The 22,957-nt window shown below is 39.4% G+C and overlaps 1 protein-coding gene and 1 pseudogene across 1 annotated transcript; both read left to right on the top strand.

The window, feature by feature from the left end:
* Positions 1-4,675: 4,675 nt before the first annotated feature.
* On the top strand, positions 4,676-15,362 carry LOC115925028 (histamine H3 receptor-like). Its single transcript, XM_030988175.1, has 4 exons — positions 4,676-5,665; positions 11,613-11,623; positions 12,718-12,759; positions 15,302-15,362. Exons 1-4 carry the CDS (start codon positions 4,676-4,678, stop codon positions 15,360-15,362), a joined length of 1,104 nt encoding a protein of 367 aa, XP_030844035.1.
* A 2,586-nt stretch (positions 15,363-17,948) lies between these two features.
* LOC115924904 lies at positions 17,949-19,159 on the top strand (annotated as a pseudogene).
* Positions 19,160-22,957: the final 3,798 nt, after the last annotated feature.

Here is a 22,957-nt window from a genome sequence, read left to right as displayed (position 1 = left end):
ATATTGCTTTGAGTATTTGTTGTGATATTCGCATAATATGATGTAGCTTGTATAACGCGAAATGATTTTCATTCATGTAAGAGTTTGTGATTCTTTCTCTTTTTCTTCTTTACTTTCCTTCTCTCTTATAAGTATCTTCTCTAATTTCTTTTTCCCTATCTATCTTTTTTTCCAACTATAATCTTAGTTGGACCACTCGTTTTTCTAACTGCAAATTATCCTCATTTCGCTCCCTTCCTCAATCATTTATTTGAGGGGACCTATAGTATTACAAGCTTCGCTTCTCTTATGGGTCCCCCTACACTTCCTCTTTAGCTTGAAACAAAGAAGGTTTTTTTAATTTATAATTATTTGATGACACAGGGGATATTGTGCAATAGTTATTAAAAGCAGGCTTTACTACTTCAGCTAGAAGGGATTAGACCACCCAGCGAGCCAGCGAGGTCACTGTGACAGGTGGCTATCTCATTAACTCAGCTCTCATTTAACATAAGAAAAAGAGGATCATGTGGGACCAACAGGTACCGATTGGGGGAGTTTTCTATATAGAGGGAGCAAGTAGCTACAGGTAGGACAGTGTGCCTTTAAGATATGTGTAATAGTTATTAAGATATTATAATATGTAACATTTATAGTTATGTTTTCAATTGTATGATGTTTTGCACTTATTTTGTTAAGATTTGTTTGAGATGTGTGCAAAATAGATGAATAAACTTGAAAAATAAATTTGAAATATATTACTTTTTATTAGAAGGGGAAGGTACGTATTTGTTGGGTGACAGTCGCACAGCCAATAGACTGAACGAAACCCACAACCTGTCTAGAGATGTATGGTCAATGTTTAATTTGGGGGAAACGGTCAGAAGGAAACTAAACAAAACGGAAAGAGAAAGAAGATGATAAAAGTTATGTCTGTTTAGTGTAAACGCTACTACAAATTCGTGATCTTTAAGGGAAGCTGGTAGAATCCTTTCTTCAACACTCTTTACCAACGTAACGAACTTGTAATAGTTTGCGAGTACGGTTTACTCCCGTTCGTAGAATTCGACGTTAAAAAGAAGTGAAGTGACCTGATGTGTTCCGCAAGGTGTTAGTTACTTTAGCAATTACCTAGTTGAACATGAAATGGAGAAATAACGTGGAAAAGAAATTGTGATTAAAATAAATCCAAGTGAGAAAGAGAGCGGGCATAGCACGTGGGCGGGAGAGAAAGAAACGATAGGTTAGAAGACTAGAGCCGTACATGATTCATTTCATATGCATATTGCTCCGTTTAGTCTCATTTCACAACGCCCCCTACCGTCAGAGTCAGCAGTCTAACATGTTAGCCTATGGACGTTTAAAATTTAAAAAAAAATCGTTAAAAATTCATTTTTTGTTTAAACGAAAAGCACATCCACCCCGACGTACGTTATCACTAGCTCTTTCATTGGAGCCCTCATGTCTCATTGACTTTTGACAGTTCAACCACCGTAATTTTTCAAAATAGGTTGCAAGCTCGCCATTGCCTATAATACACATGTGAAACAAGTTGAAATTTGGACTCAGTTTGCCAAGCGATTGTAAGATTATAGGCCAAGCACACGAAGGATAAGAAGCATGAATTATCATAGATCACTTTTGCTTGGTTCATTATGTCGATTTCATCCAACCCCCCACTGTAGTTTTTCCATTTAGTAAAAGCAAACAGTTTCCCGTGGTAAGCAAAACATGAATATTCATGACACACCATGGACTATTCGGTTATTTACAGAGGGCTGCAATCGGTCATCACGTCAAACTCCCCTAATTGCCACTAAGTATTTCATATCATTATATAGTTTGGTATGTTTCTTTTACTCACTCATGGATTATTAAATATCAATGATGGTTTAAAGATTTGATATTTATTAACAAAGTAATTTGTATTTAGCAAAGCAATCTCACATACAAAATTACTATCAAGTGTCGTCTGCTACGCCGATTGTCGCCTGCTTCATTTAAGGCACATATTTATCGTTTGGACTGTAAGGTATACCAGGGAGATTTGTATTTTCCTGCGGTACAACGTATAGCAGGAAAATGTTGTATATGCGGATCCTTTTAATGATTACGTAATGGAAGTGGCGAGGCGGTATGTTTTGAATAACTTAGGCAGGTGAAATTTATTGTATTGAGAAGGAAAGGAATGTTCAGAAAGGCATAATAAGAGAGGGAAATGGGCGTGGTAGTCATTCTAGCTTTGTCAGTATAATTCGCGCCATTGCGCGCGTACACATCACACCCAATGACAAACAGCCGGTACCCTGCAACACAGTGGAACATTCTAAGAAATTGAAAATTTATCTACAAAATAGACCTCTTGAATCACCTGAGAAGTAACTTACCCTATTCTGATGACTTTAATGAATGTCAAGATAACAATGGCTGCATTTTCATCCAAAATTAAAACTAGTTTGCAATTAAAAATAGTCCAATTCTCGATAATTTCACAAAATATATTTGCCGTCGCATTCAATATGAGGTCATTGACAGCTGATTGGCTAGTTTGGTAGTGACGTCGAACGAGCTATGTTTGTGCTGCAGTGATCCAGCGAACGAAAATGAGACAACCGGAGCCATATGTACTAAAATCAACTCATCGATGATCTATGGCACCATTAAACGTATTGGATTATCATCCCATGTTGAAGTTCGGAATTCTATGTATGAAAGCGACCGCGGAGCAGTTTCGTATACAGCTCCACAGCTTGAGCTCAACTATGCACGTTGGGAGAGAGATCGAGTCGCCCTCTATTGACAAGCATGTGAAAGTGTTCTTACAGATCAGTGAGATGACGTCCTTTCAACCGGTTGATACATATAAATGTAAAATAAAGCATGTAAAGCTATGGTCACAACCCCAAAAAGTAGCCTGCTCGGCGGTTTGGCGGCGAGTTTCTCGCCAATTTCGCCCGGGCACCGCTTGTTTTTCGCGAAAACCTGAGTGAACGCCAGTGCGAATTGCCCAGACAAGTAGCCTTTATCAATCTGGTTTGGATTTCTTATGTTAACCTTTGTTTCCGACTGGAATTCGCTTCCGAAATGGGAGCGTCCAATCAGCGAACGTATCCTCGCACGACATCAGCATATAGTAGCCATTACACACACACACACACACACAGTAAACTCTACGTAGTACGAACATGGACCTATTCGGAACTATTGTACGTGCTAAGACCACTGACCTCTACATGGAACGAATCAAGAACGAAGCCAACTGGGAGATCGCCGTTCTGATTGGTCAATAAATCCAAAGTAGGTGTATTGGCATGCTAATATGTAACTATGAATAATTCATGCGGAGCAGTGAAACCTACATTGCAAAAGGCCTCGTGACATTCGTCACTCGGTCGCGCGTTGACCCCGGGTTTCTAGACTCATCTCAGCCGCTTAGCCAGAGTCACGAGGTCTTGTCAAAAGGCTAGTCACTGCCGGGACGCGGCCGCGTGGAGAAGCTCCCCGATTTCACCCAGTTTTGACGTAAAATCGACATGGCACCGCCAAGGCATCGCTGGGGCTCTACAGCCTGCTCGACTTCTCCTAAATCGTTGGGCGATGCCTAAATTCCAGCGGCGACTGAGCAGGCTACAAATCGGTCGGTCGCCGCTCTAAGTTGTGACCACACCTTCACATTAGGTACTGAACTGCTCATTCAATGTGCAAGGCAAAAAATGTAAAGCGCTTTCAGAGTTCAATCAATTTAGCGCTCATATCGTCCGCAGGTCGCTGACAAGAACACATCTTGCAACTGTTGAGGCATCATTCGCCAATATTTTGTTGTAAAAATCTTTCTTGATTTGTGTTTTGTCAGGAAGGAGTATATACGTTTTAATTGAATACGAATCATTCAAGGATAAAGATGTCTTAAAGGAACTTTATGGTATCGTCATAATTACCATGCGTATTGCATCAATGGAAAACGCCAAGCAAGTATCATTTCCTCAGGCGAGGCATTTGTGCTTTGAAGCCATTTTGATCCTTATATAGGTGGAAAGCTGGCTGATAAATTTAAAACATAAATATGACTATGCAAGCATAATGTTATGAAAGAAAGTTTATCATCAAGATATCTATTATTCGGTCGTATTTCATCAATGGAATGAAAGTATTTTTCCTCCAACCGGTACTCAGGCGAAGCATATTTTGTGGAAGCATTCTCGTTCTGCGGTTCAAGTAGGCTAAAGAAACTGGATGATAGGTCTACAACCATCTAAAGATAATTTTTATGAAAGCATAACGTCCCGAAATTCTTTATCGTCGAAAAAATCTTTCGGTAGCGTTTTATTCAGCAAAGGAAAACGCAATTATATTTTCTTTAAGCGAATTAAACGTTTGTGAAGTCCATCTCCAGGTTCTGGAAGTGCGTTTCTTTATGTAGGTGGAAAACTGGCTCATATTTATTCAGAATGAGAAAAAGATTCTATAACTGTGCAACAGAAGAATGTCCTGAAAGACGTTCATCATTCGATTGTGTTTCAACACGTGAATTAATCGCAATCATTTCTTATGGCGAAACCTTTTGTGAATGCTTCCTCTCTCTGCGTTTCTTCATTTAGGGTGGAAAAATGGCTGATGAACTTATGATTATAAAAGCATGACGTACTGAAGGAGCTTAATCATCAGATTATATGCCATTCGATCGTAATAATTAACAATGGAATTAAACGCAAGTATCACTTTTTCTTACGGTGACAATTACGAATACCCTAACTCAACGGCCTGGTTCGCTATAGTGCCACTGATTGTCTCTGTAATATGCGTTGTGACTGTCGTCGGCAACATTATGGTGATTGTTGCGTACTTTCGAGATCAGAACATCCGGGCCAGGGTGGCCAACCTTCTTATCCTGAACCTTGCAATCACGGACCTGACGGTGGGCGCCCTCTTGTGGCCCTTCAACCTCACATGGCTCATCAAAGACTACTGGCCGTTCGGTGAGGTCTTTTGTAAGATATCGTTGGTCGTTTCCCGCACGGTGACAATGATGTCTGTTCTAACCATGGTCTTGATCAGCTGGGACCGGTACTGTCTCGTGACCATGGGAATGCAGTATCAGACGTTTCAGACGAAGAAGCGAATCGGGCTAATCATCTGCATTACTTGGGCAGTGGTATTTGTTTGGTACACACTAATGACGTTTGCGTGGAGTCCTATAACCGGACAGTACAAGTTGGATTATGAGAAGGATTGTGGAAGCGAATTTAGGTCCAGTCTTGCTATGATACTGATCTTGAACGTGATAGATTTCTTCATTCCTCTCACAATCATCGTCGTCTTGAATGTTGCTGTCTATACCAACATTAAACGGAGATCCAAGGGTATCGTAGGGCAGAGTCCTGCGGACGGATTACCTACTCGAGCCACGACGCAAGCTAACGACGGGGAATCCCTACGCCAAGACATGTGCAAACCCTCAGCAGGGCCATGTTTTAAGGACCAAGGTACTCTGGCCGATTCATCTAACACTTCTGCAAATGCTTACACTGAGCCTACCGAGGCCCTGCCGAACGAAAACGTGTCCAAAAATGCTCCACAAGCCAACGGGTCGGGCTCAAAGGAACGTACATTTGCCAGACATCGGAAAGCCGCTGTGGTCATTGGCATCCTTGTGGGATGTTTCCTGGTCTGCTTGCTGCCTGTACAAGTGACTAGTGTCATGTTTGCAATATGTGGCAAGGACTGCGTTTCCTCTCTCACCTGGCGCGTGACACATTCGCTCGTGTTGGGTAACTCTATGATAAATCCCTTCATCTACGCCGCCACCAACAAACACTTTCGTCGGAATTTTCGACGTTATCTGCTCCTTGATCGTTGGCCTTGTGCTAGGAAGCAACGTGGTCCATGATACTCGTCATTTCAGGCACAACCACTTGTCCGTCGTAGTACGTAAAGAGAGTGTCTGAACTTTTAGACTATGTAGAATGCATTTTCAATGCTAAATTGGAACTATTTAATATTATTTTCAATTGCAAATACCTTGGGCAACCAAGTAGGCTAAGTATGAAGTTCAACTGATGTAAGATTTTGAAGCGAGCTATAGCGCCATGAACTCTTGAGCTGGCGGATATACCGGCGCTATTATACAAAATAATATAGACTGCTTTGAGGAGCACGGTTAAATCTATTGCACAAGGGGATCACGAAACTGGCATTGAGCAGTCTCGAGATTCCCGAGGAGCTACAGTTGTTAACCGTGGCCGGAAATATAAACAGTTAACAAGCTTGTTTGTTTTATAAACCAGAAAAGAAATTAAAAAAAAATATGCCTGTTAAAGTATTCAAAGAGTCGAAGGAAATTTACTCGTCAAAGAGCACTGCGCGTGTCTAACTGCAAGTATTCATTTTTCATTTCTTAAGTGCGGCCTCTCTACCGGTAGCTGAAATTTAAATACCTTGAATATGATTTTGTCTACATCCATAGCATGTAGATTTAAAGTTGAATGTTTTTTGGGGAAAGATCAAAAGGTGCATCTCTTCGATTGTTATATTATGAACATCTGTTGTTCTACATGTTTTAGTAGGGACATAAACTTGATTCTTTTATCTTGAACCTTACTTGATATTTGCTCTGATTCAAGTTTTGGTAAGGCTTGCAAAATGAATCGAGTGATAAGTTACTAAAATCTTAGATGTGGTCAGTGGCATACGCAGAATTTTTTAAAAAGGGGGTGTTTGAAATTTGATGGCATACTTTTCAGTGACCCGGCGAGGGAGCAAAGCGACATTGGGGGCCTGGCTTTTAAGTTGGGGCACAAGGAAATACGACCCCCCCCCCTTCTTCCAGTGGTGGTTGAAGCTGAAAGAGGCATAATGTCACTTTGTTTTTTGCGACAAATTTTTAACGATTCATATTACATGTTATGAGTGTAAACATGAACAATAATGAATGAATCTGGTTACCGGAAGTGTTCCGTTTTGGCAACATGCAATTCTACACTCCAGGGTTGAAAGTGCTTTTCTAGAGCAGATAAATTCATACTTATGGGGGGGGGGGGGGGGCAAAAGTGCCCTTCCAGGGCCAAAATTGCAATATTGCGTTACTAAAAGTGGCCAGTCAGCGGTGAAATTCTAATTTCTTCAAGGGGGCAAAATTGTCCTTATCGAGGGGCAAAGTACCCTTCTAAAAATTAGTTGCCATCACTGTCAAGTGTCTATTATTTAGTGTGTGTGTTTTTCCGCTGTGTTAATTTTGTACAATTCATTTTTAGATCTTATGAGTGTGAACATGGTCATGGACAATATTATGAATGATTTTGGTTACCTCGAGTGTTACATCGGGGAAACATGCATTTTAAGCCTCTAGGGAACGAAAGTCATAGGTGCCCTTCTAGAACCAAAATTTCCCCATTCGGTTTTTAAAATGGCCCGTCAGGGATGACATTACCATGTTCGAGTGGCTTAAAGTGTTCTTCTATAGAGAGGAAAGTGCCCATTCATGTTCGAAATATTCCCAGAGCCATTATCGAGCCAATATCGCTTTAGTTCAATGCAAAAAAAATGCTTTAAGGGGAAAAAGACAATGTTCTTCAAGGGGCAAGAGTGTCATTCTAGAGCCGAAATTGCCCAATGTGGTAAAGTATCCTGTCAGGGGCGAAATATCCATTATCAAGAGGGCAAAAGTGCCCTTCTCTAGCCTAAATTGCTCTCTTAAGTTATTTAAAGGGATGGTTGAGTTCTTGGAAGGGTCAGAAAGTTCAAATAATCTAATTGAGAAATTTGATTAAATTATTATAAGATAAGAACGTGTAAAATTATATTTTTTAAGAGACCCTTTCAAAACAATACAACCTAAAACTGCACAAAATTCATTTCTTAGCCACATAATATGTTTTCATGGTGGCCGACCAACATGACCGCCTTATACTGTTCTTCGTTTTTTGTTGTGAGAAAACACTGCAGTAAATCACAATTTCAATGAATTCTGTTGTACATACCTATTGTGTGAGGTGGCCCGCATGTCTCCAAGACATACGAATATAAAGAAACAGTACAGACAGTGGACTGGGGTAAATGATGTGTTTCAATTAATTTAATTAAAGTGGGCATATGCCAGCTTCACCCTATAATAGATATGCCTCCGGACTCGATATACAGGGGGGGGGGGCTTCTGACAATTATTTATATTTATTTAATAGGGTTTGGCTTTTTAGATTGATCATCAAAGTTTTTAGAATACATACAAACTTTATCGTTCAAGAGGAAAACAAATATTGTCAAAATCATTTCATGAAATGAGTTCAGAGAAAAGAATATTTCAATTTCATGGGCAACAACGTATTTTCTAATGTTCTTTTTACACAGATATGACACAATATTTTGTAACACGGGATTTGAGCCTTCTTCCTTGTTCTACTAATCGCTTTTCAGACTCATTAATGATATTACGTATATGCTCTTTTTAATAGTACAGTCAAACCTGCCTATAGTGACCGCCCAAGTGAAACACAAAAAGTGGCCTTTGTAGACAGGTGGTCTTTGTAGACAGGCTCCATTAGTACATGATTCAATGATAAACCATTTGCAAGGGAAACAACAAATGTGGCCTTTGTAGACAGGTGGTCATTGTAGACAAGTGTTCACTAAAGCAGGTTTGACTGTATTTTGTTACTATGAGAAAAAAAAGGTAGGTAGAAAAGAAAAAATGGTAATTTTGAATTGAAAAACCAAACCTAGCTTACGAGGTTGCCTTCATATGTATAGTAATTCTTCTCTCTCTCTCTCTCTCTATACAGTATCCATGGATTTTTTTTATTAACTCGAGAATGAAAGGTAGATTTGTTTAATTGTGGTCTTTGTCGAATATTTTTAGATGTAAGCTTTGATATTTCCAAGAAACAAAAAAAAAGGACGAATCCATTTTGTGCATATATGAGCAAATTACAAAACTTGATAAGGGTATGAATAGGTTCTGTTGTGACAGTTGCACTTAATTACTTTCACCTTACTATCACCCAAGTCATTTATTTCTTGTACTATTGATGCATGACATGAATATCTATATATTTGTAATAGCAATTCCTCAGGCAAGGTGCCTAGTATAGCCGCCATCTATTGATATTCACTTGATATTGAACACTCAGAAGGCTACACAAACATGGTTGTGTTGAGGTACAAGAATCCCCTCTTTGCCAGAGCATCAACGAGATTTCAGTCCTAAAGTTGTCATTAAGTCAGGCAAAGAGTTTAGTTTTGTTATATATTTAATGTATTTCTATGAATCGTCGAAACATAAAGTGTAAATTAGTGTGTGTATTTTGAACTTCATACTGAGAGATGTTGATGTATATGTAATGTAGTGTAAGACATGCAAGCCCATGCTGTTATGATATATGTACATATGACTTTATATAAAGGTTAATGACAGTAAAGATACTGCTAATAATTTGAAGATATATTTTGAGAGTGCTGAAGCACTAAGTAGAGATTTGGAATTGATTATTGTCTAGTTAATTGTTTAACCAAGCTATAGTTTGTCTAGTTGTGACACTTGTAGTGTGAGCTTGTACTTATGTAAAGTCATAATGCAGATAGACTAGAATAGGAACTGGGGTTATTTTAATGAATTATGAAGATCATGACACAAGTACATTATTTTATAAGTTTCTCGAAGAGACTGTGTTTATTGCTGTATTGATGATGCTATGATGTACTTGTATTTATGATTCTTTATCTGTGATTTATCCACAGTTTTCACGGAATGTACTGGTACGGAATGAATTGGAACGAAATGATTACTCCAATTAAAGCTATGAATTCCCGTAGAAGTCTTTGTTAAGACTTTTGATTTATTATCGACGTCGCTGCAGCCACAGTTTCGTTGTTAACTGTAAATAAAAATACGTAACGAACATCACTAGCTACTCCTCTGATTTAATCACTTACAAGTAATTATTGATCAGATCATCACTCTATGTCAGCATCGACGATACATTGCAACCACTCTCATCTAATGAATAACTTTGTTGAATGTATTTAGATGTAAGCTTTGATATTTCCAAGAAGGAAAAAGGGTATGAATGAATAGTTTCGTTGTTAACTGTAAATAAAAATACGTAACGAATATCGCTAGCTACTCCTCTGATTTGATCACTTACAAGTAATTATTGATCAGATCATCATTCTATTGCCCCGTTGACACTTGACGACATTTTGGTTTGCGCATAGTTTGCGCATAGACACAATGCGTGCCAATGCGGGAAGTATTCGTGGTAGGTTGCGGGAGGATGCGGGCCGTGCGTGAAATGCGTGACAGAATTTTCAAAATGTTCAAAATTTTGGCACGACAATTTGTTTGGCAACGTTCGTGAACTATGCGCATCCTTTGCGCTACCTAGTCGTGCTAGTGCGCGCCAATGCGCGCCGATGCGTGTCCGTTGGCCTAGTGGCACTCATGTTCACGACTAGTTAACAAATAATTTGCTCACAATTTGCGCACTGCATGGCTGCGCATACTTCCCCCGCAGTTTTCGCATGCCATGCGCATAGTCTACGAATGCATGTCCTGGTGGTTGCGCATTGCGTGAACTATTCGTAAAATTCGACGTGACCCTGCGTGCGACTGCGTGCCACTGATTGGCACGCATTGGCACGCCATAGAGCGGGGCAGTGCGGGACCAAAATGCGTGCAAGTGTAAACGAGGCATCAGTCAGCATTGACGATACATTGCAACCACTCTTATATAATGAATCACTTTGTTGAATATGTTTAGATGTAAGCTTTGATATTTCCAAGCTAAAAAAAAAAGACGAATCCATTTTGTGCATACTTAAAAAGGTAAATTGGTTTAATTTTGGTATTTTTGTTGAATATTTTTAGATGTAAGCTTTGATATTTTCAAGAAACAAAAAAAAAAGGACGAATTCATTTTCTGCATACTTAAACAAATTAAATAAATAAAAATACGTAACGAATATCGCTAGCTACTCCTCTGATTTGATCACTTACAAGTAATTAGTAATCAGGGCGGCGTTTCACAAAACTAGTCATCAGTGACAAATGACAGTTTCGTTATAAGCTACTGAAATCCTTGCTTCTGATTGAATATCAGCAGATTTGTCACTGATTTTTGTCATTTGTCATTGAAAAAAGGCTTTGTGAAACGGGTCCCTGATCATCACTCTATGTCAGCATCAACGATACATAGCAACCACTCTCATCTAATGCATTACTTGGTGACAGATATGTTCAGAGCACTTTGCTAGTTGCAGTTCTTTTATATTTGTGTGCTGAATATAATTATTTGAGGGCAGTTTGCCATTAGACTGAAATATGCACGCATGGCGGCCTTTGGGGTGGCGTGTAATACTGCAAGGAAAATGAATAATTTCAGCTCAATTTAATCAAGAGTGTCATTATCTGAGTGTCATTATCTTAGGAAATATACCATGCATCAAAATAATTCATGAAAATAATAACCCGCAAGAGATAATTTTCGGCATAGAAAGTGTCACATGGGGCGTATGCCAGACCTAATTTTTGTTTCTGGTTATGCACTTTGATGATGATGATGATGATGATGATGGTGATTATCATTATTATCATTATTAGTATCATCATTATAACCATTTTTATTATTATCGTTATTTTATTATCATTATTATTGTTATCATTGTTATCATTATTTGTTATAAAAATTATGCATGCAGGAGCAGAGAACATTTGCGCAAAAGTTGAAGTATTTGAGAGAAAAAAAACCTAAAATCAAAGTCCTCAGATTGTAACCTTTGCTGACATGGCTAAAAAACGGTTTTGTTTTAATTGCAGACGATGATATATTGCAATAATTCAAAATTTGTCTACAAATAGGCATCCTTTAACTCAAAGCCTGCCATAAGGCTGCATGCACGCTAACGTCATAGTGCTTTGTACATGCGAGAGAGGGCCATTGCTTCAGTGCCTTGTGCATGCTTGCACGCGTTCGTAATAGCAGTTATTGTTCATGCTCATTGGACTGTGCTGTGTATTTTGCACGCGCTATTCATAGAACCATCGCGTTAATCAGATTATCTCAAAATAAACTTGGCGCGGAGGGATTTGGGGCTTGGCACAATGTGGATTAGCCCTGTGGCATGATAAGAGTTAACCAGGTTGGGTCACACAGCCACCCCATTTTAGTGACGCCCCGGCATCATTAATATATCTATCAATAACAATCCTTTTTCATGTGGGGTACCCCAAGGCTCGATCCTTGGGCTCCTATTGTTCACAGTCTTTATCAATGATTTCCATCGATCTTCAGATGATCTTCATCATGTTTGCGGATGACTCAAACATTTTCCTAAGTAATAAGACGATACTGAGTTGATAATAACGTTACATTGATCAATTGAAAACAAAGTGACACACTGGATTCAAGCAAATAAGCTTTCATTGAATTTCCAATTTGAAAAAAAAACGTTTTTCAGTAATATTTTACCCTCCTTTCCTGGTTACAAAATCTTTGATAATGCAAGAATATTGGAAGTGTATTGTATTCTACACGATTCCTAGGCCTCATTATTTACCATACACTTTCTTGGACGATTCATATTGACAATTTGAGAAAATTTATTTCTAGAAATATTGGAATAATCAATAAAGTCAAATATTTTTTTTCCATCGAACACTCTGAAAATGCTTTACTCTACACTCGTACTCCCTTATGTAAAATACGGAATCATTGAATGGGGAAGTTCCTCAAAAACACAAATTTATAGAATTCTTTTATTGCAAAAAAGGCACTTCGAATTAAAAACAACGCTGGAATCTTTGCACATACTTACAAATTATTTTATAAAAATAATATTTTGAAGGGTTTTTGATATATATTTACTTCAACTTGGTCAATTTATGTTTCAACTGGATACAAAAGTTTTACCACAAATATTTAGTCCTAGTTTTTCCAAAAATTAAAAATTCATGTAAGACTTTGTGATTCTCTCTCTTTTTCTTCTTTACTTTCCTTCTCTCTTATAAGTATCTGCTCTAATTTCTTTCTCCCTATCTATCTCTTTTCCAACTATAATCTCAGTTGGACCCCTCGTTTTTCGAACTGCACATTATCCTCATCTCGCTCCCTTCCTCATTCTTTCGTCACACTTTCTTGTATATTTTTAAGTAAGTTATTTCAAGGGACCTATAGTATTACAAGCTTCGCTTCTCTTATGGGTCCCCCTGCACTCCCTCTTCAGCTTGAAACATAGGAGATTTGTTTTTTCATTATTTTATGATACAGGCTATATTGTGCAATAGTTATAGATATGTGTAATAGTTATTAAGATATGTGTAATAGTTCTTAAGATATGTGTAATAGTTATTAAGATATGTGTCATAGTTCTTAAGATATGTGTAATAGTTCTTAAGATATGTGCAATAGTTATTAAGATATGTGTAATAGTTCTTAAGATATGTGCAATAGTTCTTAAGATATGTGTAATAGTTCTTAAGATATGTGCAATAGTTCTTAAGATATGTGTTATGGTAATTAAGATATGTGCAATAGTTATTAAGATATGTGTAATAGTTATTAAGATATGTGTAACAGTTCTTAAGATATGTGTAATAGTTCTTAAGATATGTGCAATAGTTCTTAAGATATGTTTAATAGTTATTAAGATATGTGTAATAGTTATTAAGATATGTGTAATAGTTCTTAAGATATGTGTAATAGTTCTTAAGATATGTGTAATAGTTCTTAAGATATGTTTAATAGTTCTTAAGGTATGTGCAATAGTTATTAAGATATGTGTAATAGTTCTTACTTAAGATATGCGTTATAGTTTTTAAGGTATGTGCAATAGTTCTTAAGATATGTGTAATAGTTATTAAGATATTGTAATATGTAACATTTATACTTGTATTTTCAATTGTATGATGTTCTGCCCTTATTGTGTTAAGAATTGTTTGAGATGTGTGAAAATAGATAAATAAACTTGAAAATAAATTTGAAACGTGTTTGTTGATTAAGAGTCGCACAGCCAATAGACTGAAAGAAACCCACAACCTGTCTAGAGATGTATGGTAAACGTTTGATTGGGGGAAAATGGCCAGAAGGAAACTAAACAAAACGGAAAGAGAAAGAAGATGATAAAAGTTATGTCTGTTCGTGATCTTTAAGGAAAGCTGGTAGAATCCTTTCTTCAACACTCTTTACCAACGTAACGAACTTGTAATAGTTTGTGAGTACGGTTGAGTCCCGTTCGTAGAATTCTACGTTAAAGGCCGTCTGTACTTGTTTGGCTAGGAGGGATTAGACCACCCAGGGTGGTTACTGACAGGTGGCTATCTCATCAACTCAGTTCTCAATTAACATAAGAAAAAGAGGATCATGGGGGACCAATGGTCACCGATTGGGCACTGTTTTCTATATAGAGGGAGCATGTAGATACAAGTAGTACAGTGGGGCGTTAAAATAAAGTGAAGTGACCTGATGTGTTTCGTACGGTGTTAGTTCCTTTAGAAATGACTTAGTTGAACATGAAATGGAGAAATTACGTGGGAATGAAATGATAAGTAAAATAAATCCAAGTGAGAAAGAGAGCGGGCATAGCGCGTGTGAGGGGGAGAAGGAAACGATATATATGTTAGAAGACTAGAGCCGTACATGCTTCATTTCATATGTTACCAAATCAACCCCTTGATGATCTATGGCACCATTAAAAGTATGGAAATTATCATCCCATGCTGACGTTCGGAATTCTATGTATGAAAGCGACCGCTCAACAAATTGAGCTCAACTGTGCACTTTGGGGAGAGATCGGTTCGCCCTCTATTGACAAGTGCGTGAAAGTGTGCATACAGATCAGTGAGATGGCGTCCTTTCAACCGGTTGATACAAACATGTAAATGTATCATTATTCGGAGGGGAGGGGAGCTCTTTTACTAACTGTATAATGTTAGCCCTGCCGTCGGCAGGTGCACATCCAGGGAGGGGGGGGGGGGGGATAAAAGGACAAAGATGACGTCCTTTCAACCGGTTGATACATGCTAATGTAACATAAATCGGGGAGGGGGGGTTGTGGTTGGGAGGGGGGAGGGGCTCTTTTATAAACCTTATGATGTCAGCCCTGCCGTCTGCAGTTGCACATCCAGGGGGGAGGGGGGCAGATAAAAGGAAAAGTAATAGAGGAAAAAGAAGGTCATAAGATATGCTGTGCGTTGTTAGCACAACATTTTCCGGGCTTATGAGAAGCTGCCCTGGATAGGTTGTTGCGTTAGAATTGCATACTACCCTAAATCCCCCACCCCACACCCTTCAAAAGCCTCACTACCTGTAATACAAATAATCGATTAATTTTGAAGATCGAGATTGATTGATCTTCATGACTGTCTCATCGTCGTATTTGGTCTCCGTGTCTCGTGAGGGTATGAGTAATCGTCGTCCGTCCGTGATCTCGCATAATCTTGTCGAACTCGTGATTGAGACACGGACAAGAGGACGTCAAGTGCATGCAAAATCCGCACCCTCTCTCTTTCTGTCCCCTCTTCCCGCTTCTCATCCCTGTATCATTATGTGCCTTTCTCTCTCTCTCTGTCCTCCCCCTCTGTTGTTCCCCTCTCTCCTCCCCCCCCCCCCCTCTCTCTCTCTCTCTCTCTCCAGTACGTGACTGTCTGACTGTCTGTCTTTCACCTTTTATGTTTGTTTGCCTCATGTCTATTTCTCCTTTCCCCGCTTCCCCTTTCCCATCCCTTCATCTTGTCCTGCATGTATCTCTGCCTATCTCTCTCTTTCTCTCTCTCTCCAGTAACTGTCTGTCTGTCTCTCACCTTATCCCGTTTCTATCTCTCTGTTTGTCTGCCTCATGTCTATCTCTCTCTCCTTCTCACTCTCTCTGTCTCTTTCTCCTTTTAAAAGTAATTTTAGCTGTCTGTCTCCTCACCCTTTCTATCGTTGTGTCTCTCTCTTTCTCTCTCCGAGTACCCTCTCTCAGTCTCTTTCTCCATGACGAAGGGGGAGGAGGAGAGGGGGAGCGGGAGAGGGATATGGAGCAGGAAGAAAGGTGGAGGAGGAGGAGGAGGAGGAGGAGAAGGGGTGTGGAATGGAGGGGAGGGGTAGGGAACTTGGAATTTTCAATCTGACATGGTAATTTTGTTTTCTCCAAGCGATCGCCTGTCCTCACCCGACACTGCATGGCAATTTTAGGCAGGCTACGTGTACTGCAACAAATACAAGCAAAGGACCCATACCCCCCCCCCTCCCCCCCCCCCCCCCCTCTTAGCAAGAAAACCCTGGTCATCGCGCTGTTTCTTGCTTAATAATACACTGGTGATGGATAACCGTATTAATATTAGCAAATGTTACCCACTGATGGATGAGATACAGCATACAGATGATTAGAATTAATTATAAATAAATATAACTTGATACATCGATCATCGGAGATTAATCAGAACAGGGGGGGGGGGGGGGGTAGCAATATAGGATTTAAACCCTTGCCACCATGAATATAATACAGAACAGACATTACAACGGTAAATGTTTCTTTACAGCGAGATTAATCTCTTTAAAGTATTCGTAAGCTTAAATAATTATTTAGTAGTAGGTCCATGGTAGTAGTGAGTTTAATCGGTATCAGTTTTTCGTAAATTATACCTAACAAGTGAGTTAAATCTCTATAACGCTAAACACTTGTGTAATCTTCTTCCAGCGATTCAAATCGCCTGTGATATTTCATCAAAGCGAGTTTAATCTCTATATAAAGCTTGCTTTTACATACATCATGTCGACAAATAAAAAAAAGGACAATAATAGGCAGGAGATTCCAGCATTTAGGGAGTGAATACCAATAAAGTCACACGTGATAATGGATGGAATGGGGCACGGATTGGTGAAAAGACGATTACCTTAAATAGGCTTTTATCACAATATTGTTCGAGTTTTTCAAGCTTCTTTTTGTCCCGAATACCAGCCCTAAAGCCAGATCACACAATTAGGTAAAGACACATTTTGTTGTGACGCATTTGAAAGGGTCTTCTTCTCACTCATTGACTGAGTCTTTTTCCTTCAAAAAGCATCTTGATTTTAAGGTTCATTGTAAATATACTGTTGCCCATTAAGTTGGAATAATATTTTCTTACTCCTTTTCATGAAATGATTGATGAAATTATGCTTTTTGTTCCCCTGCTCACTATCTTGAAAATGTATATTAATGACGATGATAATGAATGTCAAATAGTCCTGAAGGCAAATGGCGCACACGACACCTATGGTAGTGGAGGATAGGCGGACACAAGTTCGAAGAAATATTAGAAAGCCCCTCCCCCCCCCCTAAAAAAAGCCATCACATTTTCAAGTGCAAAGTTTTAAAGGGATTGGGTAACTTTGGCTTAGATTGTAAACAAAATATTGGATTTAGATCATGCTGCAATCACAAGTATGTGTAGGTCAGTCAGGAATCCCATGACTTTTACAAGCCGATCGCCTGTCTCATTTTTACATGATTGGAATTCGAACTTAAAAAACCTTTTCCCCAACGTTTTTTGTTTGTTTATAAAACTACAGTCTATGAGGGGAAATGAGTATATGGTAAAACCGATCACTCTAAGGATTTTACTTTTTTTGAAGCACTTCATCGTTTTGAAGCTCAATTCTTTTAGGACATTGATAACACGTAGGGCCATGCATCTCAGATTTGTAAAACTGGAAACAAGCAAAACAAACACAGAATTGTGGATATCATTTACCTCTTATTTATGAAAGGATAGATATCACTGGGGACACATAGCCACTGTTATACAAAAGCGAAACTAAGACCTTTTCAATTTGCTAAATATCATGGAATTATTTTTGGTTCTGGCAGCGGCATGAGGAAAGGCTAGTATAAACACCAATCATATATCTCACAACTGAGCAGACCCCATCTAGCGCGCGCATAATAATATACCCGGGCTGTTTCATTGATCACAAAGTATGTAAACACAAACTAGCGCAGCTCGTATTGTACAGCGCTGCACACGTGTGCTCCACAGACCATACACTGAATGCACGCAGTCCCAATGCTGATATGGTTCTGTCTCGTCCTCTTTCTCAGTTGGGTTCAGTGTTGACATTTCGCAGGCTGGGGTGAAGGCGTGAAAGAGCCAGCGAGAGGGAAGTCGTCGGTGGTAGAAATCATACATGCTTGGGTTCTGCGTGGCTCACTCACTCTATTCTGCGGGTAAACCACAACGCGAGTTGCGCAACTTCTCAAGACGGTGTGAGGATATAAAGGATTTATGTAGCTTTTCGTAAGAATTGTGAGCTGTGTGAGGTGGAGTTGGTTGGAGGTGGTATTGCTGGAGTCGGGGCACCATGGGCCAGCGACAGACACGCCAGAAAGTGGACAAGGGCTTGAAATTGTACCATGCCAGGAAAACGGAGCAGGCTGTTCACGAGTGGAAGAGGGTTTTATCGAAGGTGAAAGAACAGCGGTTGCGGTTTGAGGTGCTCGGGCACCTGGCACAGGTGTACGGAGAATGGGGCTTCGCTCGGGAGAAGATGCACTATGCCGTCCAACAGATGGACATCGCTTCCGATCTGGAGAGCGACGAACTCAAATCGGAGTCCTATCTAAACTTGGCGATTTCGAATGAAAGATTATGCGAGTACCACAAGTCGCTGTCGTACGCCAGACACAGCCTGGCCACCGCCATGAGCTCGGGTGTAGGATCGTCCAAGTTGGGATATGTCTACCTGGCGCTTGCTGCGTCCAACCTGGGATTCAGCAGTTTCAAAGACTCCTTGGAAAACTTGGAGAAAGCCGTGAAGATGGCCATCGAAGCCGAAGATCAGATGCTGGAGTGTGAGGCTTATGGGTGTTTAGGGAATGTATACAAATGTCTCAAGGATTACGACAGGGCTTTGAAGTTCTATGTGAGGGCCAGGGAGCTCATTAGATGCAGGGGGCAGGACTGGCCTCCCAGGCTGAAGACACAGGCCTATTTGAACATGGCTACGGCCTACAGGAGTATGAGGAAACTGGACATGGCCATGGACTGTGGTGAGGTGAGTTCAATCAGTTCATAACATAGTGTAATCAATGACAACGGGGAGGGGGCAACTGATCTAAATGCAGTTAATGCACCCCAGGGCCGACGACCTCGCAGAGTGGTTAAAGACCGTCAATACTACTGGTCCAGAAGGATTAGACCACACAGCGAGGTCACTGACAGGTGGCTATCTCATTAACTCAGCTCTCAACTAACATAAGAAAAAGAGGATCATGGGGGACCAACAGGATTGGGGAAGTTTTCTTTATAGAGGGAGTAAGTAGCTTCAAATAGGACAGTGGGGCTTTAAAGTGCGGCATCTATTAGAATGATAGGCCTACTGATGATGACGATTGTGATGATGATATTGAAAAAAGATGATGATGATGAAGATGATGAATTGATGACGAGGAGGAAGATGATGACGATAATAATAATGGTGCTTATAATTGCTCATCAAAAATGTATATATTCCTTGATTTTCTTTTCGTAGACTTTTCCTTCTTTCACATCAATTTTTTGGAAATATTCTGACCGATATTGCTACCAAGTACCAAGTCATGTACGACAATTTGTTTTCAAGTCAACCATTCAATTTTGGCATCACCACATCAAAAACACATTCATCGCACAAAATAACAGATACCACAACCGCCACCACCACCACTACCATTATCATTTTATCTCTAGTTACCATCCAATGCCGGTACCGAACCCTGCTCCCAATGCCTTTCTCTAGCTCTCCTATCGTTACTTTCAACTTATCCTCCAACATAAGTTCACAACTATCTAAATTATTTTAAATCCAACATTGCACTTTGATTCACACATACTTATCTTGCAATTATTGATTTTAAATTAATCATCTTTTATACTGCATTATAATGGTAAATCAAGTAATATTCAGCCAAATATTCGAGTGATCTTTACTTTAAGTTTGCATAATGATCAACGTTTTGTTTCCAAAGCTTAATTTTGATATATAATGAATAATGATTATGTCCTTTAACTTTTTTATCATTTTGTTTTTATTTTATCGATAATCCTACTTTATGACCATTTTTACATTGCATTCATTGTTCAATTAGTCCCTGGACTATTACTTTGTATTTTTAATAAGCCACGTTGAATTGAATCGAATTGAATGGAATTACCATCTCCATCATCACTACTACCAACATTACCATCACTGACTCCAAGAACCAACATCATCATCATCATCACCATCTCTTAGTCCCATACCAACCAGGGGCCCGTTTCACCATACACTTTGTAGTAGGTTTATGGTTTCACAAAGCCTTTTTTCAATGACAAATGACAAAAATCAGTGACAAATCTGCTGATAACCAATCAGGAGCAAGGATTTCAGTAGCTTATAACAAAAACTGTCATTTGTCACTGATGACAAGTTTTGTGAAACGCCCCCCAGAACTCAGTGCAACTCATCATCGGATTGTCATCTACCTGTGACAGCGGTTGACCTAGTATAATAACTCAGGCATCCCAAATGTTTTCAAGTCATTCTCTCCTGTGGCATATATCACAGGAGCACTATATAATGGGGGCTTTGGGTTTCATCGTGAAAAAAGGGGGTGTTAAAGATCACTGGGGAATCACGGTAAGTTCTGGACCCTGTTTCACAAAACTCGTCATCAGTGAAAAATGACAGTTTTTGTTATAAGCTACTGAAATCCTTGCTTCTGATTGTTTATCAGCACATTTGTCACAGATTTTTGTCATTTTTCATGGGGAAAAGGCTTTTTGAAACGGCTCCCTGGTAACGATCAAGAATAGAAGCCAACAAAACTACATCACCATATGATTGTATTGATGTATTAATGAAATGCATCTAACCTAGTAATTTTGATGAACTGCTGAGTAATGAGCGAATGAAGAACGCATTTCATGAAATCATGGATTTACGAGAAAATCCATGATGAAAAGATGAATCTTTATTTACGTTTAAAGACGTCTACTGCTTCTACACTTTGTGTTGAAAAGCTTCTGATTTTAGTTAATTTTTATATCTCAATATCGAATTACAAAAATATATATCTTCATAGAGCAATTCACTTTATTCCTGGGAACCAGTTGAATATCGGCGGCTGATGTCGTATTACCCTCTCAAATGTCAAAGAGTTCGAATATGTATATTATACAGTTACAGCAATTTATAAATACTGCCTACGCGCCATAATCACATAATTTCATACCGCCCCCACCCCACCAACCTTGCTGGCTACGCCCGTCATGTCGTGTTGAAGAAATGGTATAGGGTTATAATGGTGTCATTACATCGTTTAGGGTATAGTATGCACAATACAGAAAAATTCACCTTTCCGCACAGCACCACCACATCTGCCCCTTGTCACCCCTTGCTGGCTAGTGACTACGCCCTTCAGCTGATAATGAAGTAGTTAACATGACCATGATTGATGCGCCTCATAATGAAGACGTTTGGGATGTAATTACATGTCCTCATCACCTCCCTTCGACTCCACCGATCTCATTAAAGCGCCCTATCCTACGACTACACAAACGTTCCTGGAATGCTTTTCGCACATGCCCACCCGACTTCGATGACGTATGGCTCAGTTTAATTGAAGTGACAACTGCGTTTATGAGAGCGATTATTCCCGACTTGTGGGACCTGTTCGAGTTATTGGTATGATTTGTTCCAGCTATGGCTTTGACTTTGGAGAGCGATTGGAAAAATGGGTTCCAAGAAAGAGGATAGTTTACGAGTAGCCGTTAGATTGATTTCCTGTCTTGCATATAAAGAGACATGCCAACAGTAGTCCTTGCACTCGACATAACTTGTGTGGGACCTGTTCGAGTTACTGTTATGATTTGTTCCAGCAATGACTTTGACTTTGGAGAGCGATTGGAAACATGGTGTCCAAGAAAGTAATATGATAGTTAATGAGCTATCAATCCCCCCACCCCCCCCCCCCTCCTTCGCACTTGCAGGGGAGTCACTTAACACTAATTCGTCCTTGTTTTCACGAAGTGACGGGGTAGTGAGGAAAATCGTAACGCAAAGTGAATGCAATTTTTTTTCACTACCGTCACTTCGTGAAAACAGCGACGAATTATGATAGATCACATGATTTGTATGGTATAGGATGATCATAATATTCTGTGAATCTAATAACGAGATTACCTGTGTGAGCTCTTTGGTGTTTCAGCGTAATATTTTGCAGCTTGATTTTGATTCATTCCTGTCCAGTTCCAATGTTGGCCTAAGCATGTAACTGATGCATAACGAGGCAGCACTTAACATAGAACAATTAAATAAATACGTATTCCAGACCTAAAATGTTGACAAAATGCTGTTGACAAAATGACACATTTTCTATCATCCATCATCACCGATATCAATGTCACTTATCACGCCGATCATTCTAAAGTGCTCATTAAATGGATCAACCAAACAATTGATCAATTTGGGTTTTAATGTCAAAAGGTTCAACTTGAAGTGCATAACTTTATTTGATTTTGTATAATACGGAGTGTTTTCATCATTCATGAAAATGGTAACGGTGAAAGGTTAGAAACAGATCATGAACGGTCTGTATATTTCCGTATACCCGAATTCACACATTGGTTTGATACTCATTTGATTGAGAGAGCAGGGGACCGTTTTTCGAAACCGTCATAAGTCTAACTTCTTAACTATCCCATTGAAATGTGTGTTATAGAATTAACACGCGTTTCAATGGGAAAGTCAAGAAGTTAGAATTATGACGGTTTCGAGTAAAGCCTCGGTCACAAATGCCATTACGAACTGCTACGAACGCCGTACGAACGATTTTCAGACAATATAAATTCGGGAAGACAATGGAAAAAACAGGGAGATTCTTAAGAAATAATCGTTCGTACGAACCTTTGTGACAGTAGCTTTACGGGCCCCAGTTGCGTAAGGTTAGCCTCTAGATATTTTGTTTTGGTTCATTCTGATCACGTAATAACAGACTACGTAATTGCGGG

The sequence above is a fragment of the Strongylocentrotus purpuratus genome, unplaced genomic scaffold (genome assembly GCF_000002235.5).
Source record: "Strongylocentrotus purpuratus isolate Spur 01 unplaced genomic scaffold, Spur_5.0 spur5_scaffold_17, whole genome shotgun sequence".
Taxonomy (NCBI): Eukaryota; Metazoa; Echinodermata; class Echinoidea; order Camarodonta; family Strongylocentrotidae; genus Strongylocentrotus; species Strongylocentrotus purpuratus.
This window is presented reverse-complemented; position numbering and strand designations above follow the sequence as displayed.